This window comes from Myzus persicae, unplaced genomic scaffold (assembly GCF_001856785.1).
Source record: "Myzus persicae strain clone G006 unplaced genomic scaffold, MPER_G0061.0, whole genome shotgun sequence".
In the NCBI taxonomy this organism is placed as follows: Eukaryota; Metazoa; Arthropoda; class Insecta; order Hemiptera; family Aphididae; genus Myzus; species Myzus persicae.
This window is the reverse complement of record NW_019103991.1, coordinates 24,791-35,754: the sequence shown is the minus strand read 5'-3', so window position 1 is coordinate 35,754 and position 10,964 is coordinate 24,791. Positions and strand designations below refer to the sequence as shown.

The window sequence follows — 10,964 nt, the reverse complement described above, 5'->3', positions numbered from 1 at the left end:
GTATTTTAGAAAACTGGCGACGAAAAAAAAACACCCCGACGTCCAGCGATGTTATCGTCGCCTATATTATTAAATTATGGTTACGATTTTTCATTTTTTTTTTCCGATTCTTTTTTTACCGGAGAGCAATTTAATTTCGACGGAAGACGCCGCTCGTTATAAAGATCAACCCGGAGATTTCGAGTCGGTCGGGCTCGCTGTACAGCTGCTGTCGGGTTCACGTCATACATTATATATACCTAGGTATAACCAACCGAGTCGGTATACCTAGGTACACCGAATGCAACAATAACAATCAAAACGTAAACACGGCGTGCACGAACAAAATATAATTTTAAAAAACACACACAAGCCGACGCCGGTTGGGGCACATCCGCGGCGGCGGTTCGTTATAATATTATTATCGTCGTCGGCAGTTTTTTTTTAGGTTTTTCTAGGTACAACATAATTATTGTCATCACATTACGAGACAGTGCAAACAAGTGGGGCACCTATACCGGGTATCCATCATCACATGCAGGTTGAACGAGACACAAACGCCGCCACTTTAATAATAATAATAATAATAATAAACGCTCTGTAGTGTGCTGTGCAAATTGTAATTTTCGAGTATAAATGTAGGCATATTATGAATATTATGATGGTACGACGACATTATTATCGTACATTGCCGTCCATAGCATAAAAATCCGGTGTCACCGACTCAACGCATAGTATTATTGTACATTTCTTTCGATTTTGCAGTTCAATATTTACTAATTATTATACATTATTCATATAAAGTAACAAATCGCGTACATTGAAAATAATACAAATAATGTTAAAATAGCGTATGAATATATTATGGCGCTTTATTCAACTTTTAGCCGGTAATCTCGTAAGCGACGTAAGCAATTATGTGTGATGTAAAAATGTAAGACATTTTAAATCTATACACCTACGTTTAGTCGATTAATGTCAGGAAAATTGTGATAAAGAAAAACGAAAAAAAATGTATTATTATCATTACTGGGCAGACACGGGACGTATAAAATATCATTATAATTTATTATTTTATTTTTAACGTCACTGAAACGTACTTAATAAATAATATTATTGTACGGCTATGTACCTACATATTATACGTATGTATATGGGGACCAGCAGGAGATTTTTTTCAATATTATAATATGTATTCTCAAAACGCGCACACGTCGGGTTTTTTTATTTTTATTAATTGGCCACTTGCAATGACGTTCCGGACAATATATCGCGTATAAGGAAACATAAAAAAGCAATTCTCTTAAAACGCAATACGAGTCACAATACGTAATCTAACATGGGTACCAAAAACTATACGTAGCAAACTAGCGAATACGCATTTATAATATTAAACGAAAGAGAGTGTGTGTGTGTGTGTGTGTGTGTGTGTGTGTGTGTGTGTAATGTATGACCATATTATATAAACTGCTTGTATTTCGTGCCGAAAACACCTATTCAAACACACGCTGGTGCACTACATGCGACTATGCGAGAGGAAAACAATATTTCAATTTTCCCTATTGCGCGCGTTATATCATAACATACTGCATATTATAATATCATACCTACCTGCGCCGTGTGCGTTTCTGCGTCGTCGCCATCGTGTGAAAATGTCGAGGATTGCTCTATACCTACATATATCAGTTTTCATCAATCGTACCCACCCGCTGTACGATGCACATTTAACGCGGTTTGTCTCGTCAAATACGAAAGTGGTAGCCAAAAGCCACGAAGGTCCGCCGTCTCACACGCACACAATACATTATTATTTATCATATAATAGTATATACAATACGGTTTGATAATAGTGTGTGCTCAGTGCACAATGTGCGACGACGACGTGAGACCATTTTACAACGAATAATACGCACATGATGGGTACCGCCGAGAGCGAGCGGCGCTCTCGCGATTTTGTTTACCCTGTTCGGCGAGCATTTTGCGTTTTGTCTCGACCCCAAAACGTTTCACAAAAGACAAACAAATAACGATACAATACGATGTTATATCGTCGAGGTCGAAGACGAACACACTGTCGTTTGACTAGGAAAAACTACCGCCGCCGTCGCGTTCAAAGGGTTTCTCGGAGCACAATAATAAGAAGCTGCAGCCCCTCCGAAATCGACTGCGAAACGAACCGCGGACCGCCAGGGCCAGGTGTCTACGACGGGGCACAGGTCCTCGTACGCACACACACGAACTGCATTGTTATTACAAATACGGGTGTGCGTGTGTGTGTCGTATACGCGTGTATATTTTGTGTACGAATATTCCTCTTTAATATACACGCGTGTACGAGCGCGTACAAAAGAAACCCGACCGACGCGACGGAGTTTCACTGCAGCGTACTATATAGGAATTATTGTACCTGTACAATGCTTTAGGCACAACCGCCGTCGGTAGAAGAGAGACAGTCGGACGCGGAGAGAGGGGGAGAGATACAGATGGGGGAGATGGGTCGAAATCGTGAGAGGGAGAGAGAGAGTCGGAAACCGAAAAAAAAAAAAGAAAAAGAGATGCGTATAAACCGCCGCGTCGAGATTTCGGATAATCGGTACCAGGTGTGCGGCTACAGGTAGGTATACATAATATTATTGTATATAGGTATACGACGACGGCGAAGAAGGTATACGTGGGCGGAGGGGTGGAGGAATAAAGAATCGTGAACGGCCGAAGAAAGAATGAAAAAAAAAAAAAACCGTGAGCCCTCCCATCTGCGTGTAATAATATACAACTTTTTTTTTTTTTTTGTCATTGTGGTGGCTTCGACATCATACACACCGGCAGCTATATAACCCAATGCCGTTTTCTGTACCTATATATAATACGATTGTCTGTGTACCTGTCCGTAACCGTTTGGAAGATTTCGTCGGCGGAGCATCGGATTTTTTCCCCTTACCATCGCATTATATATTATTCGCTCCGTGTCCGTCTGCCAGCTCTTCGTCGTCGCCGTCGTTCGTCCCAGAGAGTTTTCGCTCGAACACGAAGCAATATATTAATATGTTATAACGCGAGAGACTATAAAACTCGCTCATAATATCGTAATAGGTATATCAAACGAGACACGCACGCGAATACGCGACTCCCTGGGCCTGGGCCCCATACCCGCCGTGTGTGCGATATAAAACAATGTAATAACTAGGGCGCGGATTTCAATGCAAAATGTATTTTTTTTCCTAAATCCTTACGCAATGCTCGGTTTGGCAAAAATGCGTTTCAAGTGGTGTAGATTCGTGTAATTCAATTATTATTTTGCATTTTTTGTCAAAATTATTGAAAACTACACTTTATCGCCTGTTTCATATAATATGAATTGTGGTAAATGATAATAGTTGACGACGATAACAATAAAACGGACTACGTGTGTATAGTGTACATAGTGGGACTAGCCACACTATTAATAGTCCTGTCAGTGGACAGAATTTCCGTTTTTCAACGAAATATAGTTTTATACTTACATATCGTTCTAATCAGCTATTTCTATTGTTGCTATCTTCTAAATATTCTATTTTTTTTATGTCATTAATTAAATTTTAATAAAATAAAAATAATGTTGTGCATTTTTTTACATCGTTTTTCACATTTTTAGTACATTTTTTTACGTCGTCAATTGGACTTTTTAGGTCATAATTGCATTTTTTCTAAGGCATTTTTAGGTTTTTTTTAGGGCATTAAAATCCGCGCCCTAGTAATAACACATTATTATGACGCCGGGTCCACGCCGCCGCTGCAGCCGGGTGTTTCGAAAAACAATAATTATATAGATCGTATATAAGCCCGTACGCGCGTAGGGAAAAGTCGTGTGTTTACGACGTTTTGTTTTATTTTCTCGTCCTGCAGTGCTGTGGACCCGGCACATGATATTGCATTATTATATTTTATGAGAGACGAGAGAAGAGAACGGAGGAAAAACACCGTTCTCCCGCTTGCTGTGCCGCACGTCGTCGGCGTAACGACCGAAGAAAAAATAATTACAACGAACGTGTGTCTCTCTCTCTCTCTCTCTCTCTCTCTCTCTGTTTGGCTGCTCATCCTTCGAACTTTCACGCGGAGATGCGGTCCATAAAACGTCACCGCCACGTGTCAAGGAGAACTGCAGCGGCGAAACAACCATGAGATGTGTGCGATAACCGTATAGATAGGATACCAATGATACCGCACAGATCGATAGATCACGTCAATATAATGGTACCTACGCCGCCGGGAAAACGGTATACGACTACGCATGCGCGTGGTAAAATGTTCGGTACAGGCATAATAGGTGTATTGAAAAATAATAATCGTATATTCAAATAAAAAAACGTCGGATATAATAAATTATTGTGTCTTAACGTATAATTCGTATTTTATGTATCATAATATTATAATATTGTATTGGGTCGACGACTAAACGATGAAATTGTAGTTCATCAAAATTAGAAAAAAAAAACGTAGGTACAATTCGCTTAATATTAAACATTTATATCTACACAAGCGACAAATAAATAATATTCCTTATTAATATATTATATACACGTAACAACGATAATACTAGAAAATGGAGATATTACAAAAATTAAAATCATAGGTAATCTTCATAATAATATAATATGATATAACAATATATAGTAGTGACAATGCGTAATATTATATTATAGTCTACGACGCCGGGCGACGGGAATTTTGGCGCAGGCCGCGGACACTGGGGATATTATATTTTATAACTATTTATACATAATATAAAAAAAAAATATATTAATAAAACTGCAATAATTATAATAATGTTTGATTTGGTATTTCAGCTATGCGTCGTGCGTGCGCCTATGTAATATAATATCGTCACCGTCGTCTCCGTACCTACATAGTAGTCGTTTGCATTACGGAATAATATTATTTTTTTTTATTATTGTTTTTAACATTTTTATCTTACAGAGGTAATTTAAAAAAATAAAATAAAATAATAATCATAACGATAATAATGATAAAAAATAAAATAGGTTTTTCTTTGTCGCCGTCGAGCAAAAAACAAACCGCATCATCACAGCCATATTTTGGGGGGGGGGAATCATAATGCCTATACGCGTTATATACTTACACATAACTCGTTTACGGCGTGATATAGTAATAATATATTATATAGGTACATCACGCCGTCGTGCCTACAATAATATAATATAATATTTTTTATATATACATCAGCTATTACAATAATGTACAAGAGGAACAACATTGGGCATGACGCGAGTCTCCGTAACGAATGAGATCTCACGGCCGGTTTTTTCCGTTTCGTTTTGGTTTTCGAAAAAGTAGGAAGATAATTTTTTTCTCGAAAACAAAAAAAAAAACGAGCCTATACACAGGTAACCGGTCGGAGTTTTTATTACCGAAAAAAGGTACTTTGTTTTTTTACTGTACGCAGACGATTTGAAAAAGATCGCTCTGTCGATGGTCGGCCATGGATTTTGGTCGCCACTCCGCAGGTGTTACCGGGATGGAAAAAATCGTCCGTTTCGGGTCATCGCAGTAGCGTCACACGCCGAGCACGTAATTAAAAATAACATAACAACAACAACAACAAAATTCGTAGAAAAGTAACGCGGAAAGGAACGAAACGCGCCGTTATAAATAAAACTAAAGCAACGGTACAACAAGATTAATTATATACGGTGTACTACAGGTGTCGGAAGGATAACGACGATCCCGGGTCGAGTTCTACCCTCAGACGTCGGTGCCGGGCGTGGTGGGCGAAGTCCTGTTGGCAAACCTCTGCAGGGACGGCGTGGTGGGCAACACGGGTACGCCCCTCTGCCACACCCGCAGGGTCTTCACCGACGGTTGCTGCGACGCTTCCTGCTGTTGTTGGACGTATTCCTGTTGCTGCTGCGGCTGATGCTGATGATGTTGGTGTTGGTTGTTGTTGTAAAACTGATGGTGTTGTGGTTGTTGTTGGTGTTGTTGTAGTTGTTGTTGTTGTTGGGGGTGCTGCTGCGGATGATGGCCGTACTGAGAGACGTTGGTCGAAGACTGATTGAGGTGATGACCGGTCGGTAAGATCGGCAGACCGTAGTCGGCCGGGTAATCGCTGTTGACGCTACCGCCGCCGATGGCTTGTTGTTGTTGTTGTTGATGATGACCGTAATGACTACCGCCGCCGTAGTGCAACTGCTGCTGGCTGTTGTACGAGAAAACTTCGTCGGATCCGGTGCCCACGCTATACGCGTCTCCTGCACTTCCGGTGCCGATGATCGGCGTCCGGTCGTCGTAAGGGCGCACGTTTCCGCCACTGGACACGGTCCTGCCTCCGCTGTAATACGATGGTGGAGGTTTGGCGGTCGAGGACATCGGCGAATCACACATCTCCAGCCTGGAAGCGTCGTGGTCGTGTATCAGGTCAAGTCCGGCTACGTGATATGATCCCGTGGGCGTGCAGACGGATCCTAGCCCGGGTTCCAGGTCCGGATCGTAGTTCCGCTCGATCACGGACGATATGTCCAGCGCGGGGTTGGTCTTGCCGCCGCTGGTCAACATGCCACCGTTTCCGTATCCTCCCCCGCCCCGTCCCATCGTCGCTCCACCACCGTGCATGGCCATCGAACCGGTGTTGGGCTTGCCGCTACCGCCGCCACCGCGGTTTCCGGCCACTTCCGTTGGCTTGGTGTCGGCCGGATATCCGGACCGCCGGATCCGCATCACGGTCAATGCGATCAACACCAGTATGAACACGATGAGCGCGGCCATGGCGGCGGCCACGCCGTTCACGTGCGCAGAACCGAACGTCGACATGATGACGGATGGCCGGTCGCTCACGTAAACTGTGAAATTGGCCTCGGAGTTGCCGGCTCGGTTCTCGGCCAGACACGAGTATTGGCCCGCGTCTTCTCTCCTCACGTCCGTCAGCGTCATCTCGCTACGACGACCGCCGTCCTCCTCGTCCACGCCGTCCACGACGAACATGCGCGGGTTAGCGGACGCGGCGCCCGGATACCCGACGGCCGGCGTACCGGCGCCCTGCAATCTGCGGCCGTTGAGGTACCACGCGATGTGCGCCATCGAACCGGGCTCGACGCGACACCGGACCGTCACGTTGTGGCCCTCGGTTACCTCGACGTACCGGGACTCGGCGCGCACGTCCGGTCGGCAGTCGAAGTCCTCCACGTCCAGCTCGGTAAGCGGTTTGCCGGACAGCCTGTCGGGACCGCCCGAGCACAGGGCCGGTTGGCTGTACGGCACGTTGTTGCCGGCCAGCCACAGCTTCATGGGTCGCAGGTGACAGTCGCACACCCACGGGTTGTCATGCAGTTCGACGGACCGGAGTTTGTTGAGCGACTCGAGCACGGTGGCCGACAGCTCGGTCAGCCGGTTGCCGTTGATGCGGAGCGTCTCCAGCCTGACGACGCCGTCGAACGCGAGACCGGCCACGGACTGAAGTCCGCAGTGGGACGCGTCCACCTTGACGACGGACGGACAGCCGGAAAAGGCATGCGCCTCGATCTTCTGTATGGGGTTACCGGCCACGGACAGGTCGCGGAGGTACGGCACGTCCCGGAACACGTACGACGGCACTGAAGTGAGCATGTTGTTGGACAGATCCAGCTCGATCAAATTGGTCAGACCGCGGAACGCACTCTCGTCGATCTGCCCGATGCGGCAGTTGCGCAGGTACGCTTTTTGCAGGTTGACCAGACCTGCCTTGTAAAAAGTCTCGTTGGGCAAGATCTGCAGATTGTTTCCGGACAGGTCCAACACCTGGGTTTCCGGATCTACGCCCGTCGGGACGGTGATGAGCGCGCGGTCGGCGCACTCGACCGTCCGTCGGCCACCTTTCCACTTGCAAGAGCACACGGCCGGACAGCCCTCGAACGACCGGACCGCGGATGGCACCGCCAGCGCCAGCAACGCCGCCGCGGCCAAGAACCGCGAACCGCGATTGCCGCTAAACCACCACATTTTCGCACTAAACCGCACGAACAAGAATTAATTTGATTACTGCAATAATAATATTATTGTTATACGCGACGCGCACTTTTCGACAACTGTCCGGGCACTGCGAAATATTATTACAACTGCGACGACGACGACATGTCGACACTGTGCACGAAAACCCCGGAACAAGAGTTAAAAATATGTACTATTTCACCCGCGCACTATTCGCCGGAAATCGTATGGATCACGCACGTCGACGACGCGAACAAGACATCACGAGCACGGATCACACGGACGGAACACGCAGGTACGGTACACTCGAGCGCGGGACACACGACGGACGGCGAGACGAACCGGTATCAAAAACTGACTGAGCGGGCGTCCGCGGCTGGCCGGCGCTCGCGTCGTCGAACGTTTTCCCCCCACTCGAGTCGTCCGACGGCAACAGGAACTCACCGGTTGTGTGCCCTACCTGACGACCGCATTCCCGTCGGTCCGTGACGTCGTCGTACGTTATTATACGCACGCACACGCACACGCACACGACACGCCATCTCCTCTTTTTGTACACACCGAGTTGTGCGTGTGCGTGTGCGTGTGTGCAGTCGTCCCCCGGAGAGTGGTGGGGGACCAGGTAAACGTGTATATTATTATCGTGTGGGTACAACTGGCGGACCGTCGACAATGGACGATGACGACGACGATAATGATGACGGAGATGACGATGGCGGCGGTGATGGTGATGGTGATGGTGACGGTGACGGTGGTGGTGGTGGTGGTGGTGACGGTACACCGCCGCCGCCTACTCGACCGGGGTGCGCGCGCGCATGCACGAAAAAGAAAACGTAGCGTCTCGTATACTATTATTGCCTACACCGTCGTGTTATTGTTCGTCGCCGGACTCGGATCGTGTTCCGCACTCACACCGTATAGCACCTACCGTTTATGAAAATATATTTATCGCTGTCGCTTAAAAACATCGTTTTCGACATAATATTATTATTTTCTCGTATTCTTCCAGGTGTCCGGACGCCGTCCGATTCGTACGCGGTTTTTCGGCACATTCGCCAACCCTCGCAACAACAATACACACACCGTCGCTAAACGCCGAATCATTATCATCGTATGACGCCCACCTACCCGTCCGTTTCTCCGTTTCGTTCCACCGGCGACAATCGCTTTTGTGTAGGTGTGTGTGAGTGAGGGTGTGCGTGTGTGTGCGTGTGTGTGTGAGTGAGGGTGTGTGTGTGTGTGTGTGTGTGTGTGTGTGTGTGTGTGTGTGTGTGTGTGTGTGTGTGTGATGGCCGGTAGATAGTACGCGACTGGCACATGTCGAAGATAAACGACGATGTACGTTTTTAACGGTTTTTTTTTTCATTCTTTCAACCGTCGCTGCAGACGACTTCCACCCTTCTGCCGCGGCCGTTTAATGTGCAGACAATGGAATATAAAAATGCGCACTGTAATAATAATATTTAAACATATACCTACATGTATACGTATTAGAACGTGTATATTTTTTATATTATAACACACGAGAAATTGCAAACGCCCGAAGGCTAAAAATCATTCTCGTGAGCCGGGTGATGTGCTTCCGGTGCGAGATCAGCCCGGTAATTCTGTCGAAACAGATATTTATTACGTTTTATACCGTATATACCTACATACACTAGACAAACAATATGATATTATGTGTACAGAGTGATTATTTATCGTTAACTAGGCAATATCATCTATGCTCTATGCGAATGATAAACAGGGTACCTGTTATATTATTGCACAAATTTCTATCAGCTTTATACTATTTTTTCTTTTGTTTTCAATTCAAATAATAAAATAAAATATTTTCACGATAAATTAATCATACCGCATGAACGATGTATTGGCAAATGGTTTTTTACGTCGAATAACGGGTAAATTTGATAAATTTATATTTCATTTGGCTATGTGTTTTAAATGTTTTAATCATCTATTAAAATTTATTTTATTTTTTTAATTTATCGGATCTTAATATACAATCTGTAATAAAAGTCACAATAATAATTGCAGCGTAGAACAAAAACAAAAATAATAAACATGACCTGAAATATCGAGGATAGTAGCACGCAGCATACTATTAGGCTATCTTATACATAATATGCATTACATAATAATAATAATATAATATAATGTATAATAATTATTAGTTTGGCATATAAGTTCATTCCCTGATCTTCATTGCATTGCTTCGTTATTCGTTAAAGAATAATAATGGCCTCGGTTCGATAAACGACATTATAAAAATAGGCGCCTAATTCGTACCTCCATTGTCTATATTATGCTATACAATATCGAACAGTAGTAATAATTAAAAATAACCGTAACAGTGATATCGTAGTAATAATATATGATGAGTCAATGAGTCACATCCGTAGTATTACGACAGTTCGATTGATAATCATATATATGGTTCGTATGTCATAACCACTTAGTTTTATATGACTAATGATTAACTAATAACAATATTATCGTCGCGTGGTCGACAGTTTCCTTCCGAATTCCACGCGACGCGTCGTAGTTAATGTGTTTTAAATTACCATTTATGACTAATAATTCCCGTGGCACTGCACAAGTGTGATACGGTAACACGTCATAACTATCAAATCGAAATGTCCGTTTTAAAATACCGTTCTGGTGACACGATGAAAATTAAATAAATAATATATTATATAATATGGTAGTTATTAACGCGAAATCGGCCCCCGGAGACCATCACCGAAAATGCATAATATTAGTTTATGTAAAACGCTGTTAAACTGCACCGTCTGGCGTCTTCATAAACATATTATATTATACAGTTAAATTTAAACATTTTTTTTTACTTTTTAAAATTAAAATCCGGTTTCTTATTGTTTTGTAACCGTCAAAAAAACGTCGTTAGAAAAACCACCATGAAATAATAAGCGTTTAATAATATATATATATACAAAGGTAATCGTCATATATTTTACATGACGTAAGAATATATATTAAATACTAAATAGTTATATTTTTTTTATTAT

At 43.9% G+C, this 10,964-nt stretch overlaps 1 protein-coding gene across 1 annotated transcript; it reads right to left on the bottom strand.

Annotated features, from left to right (window-relative positions):
- Nucleotides 1-4,308: 4,308 nt before the first annotated feature.
- Nucleotides 4,309-8,471, bottom strand: LOC111037337 (leucine-rich repeat-containing protein 24-like). The gene has a single exon (XM_022319862.1). The coding sequence runs from the start codon at nt 7,945-7,947 to the stop codon at nt 5,719-5,721; it is 2,229 nt and encodes a 742-aa protein (XP_022175554.1). The 5' UTR covers nt 7,948-8,471; the 3' UTR covers nt 4,309-5,718.
- Nucleotides 8,472-10,964: the final 2,493 nt, after the last annotated feature.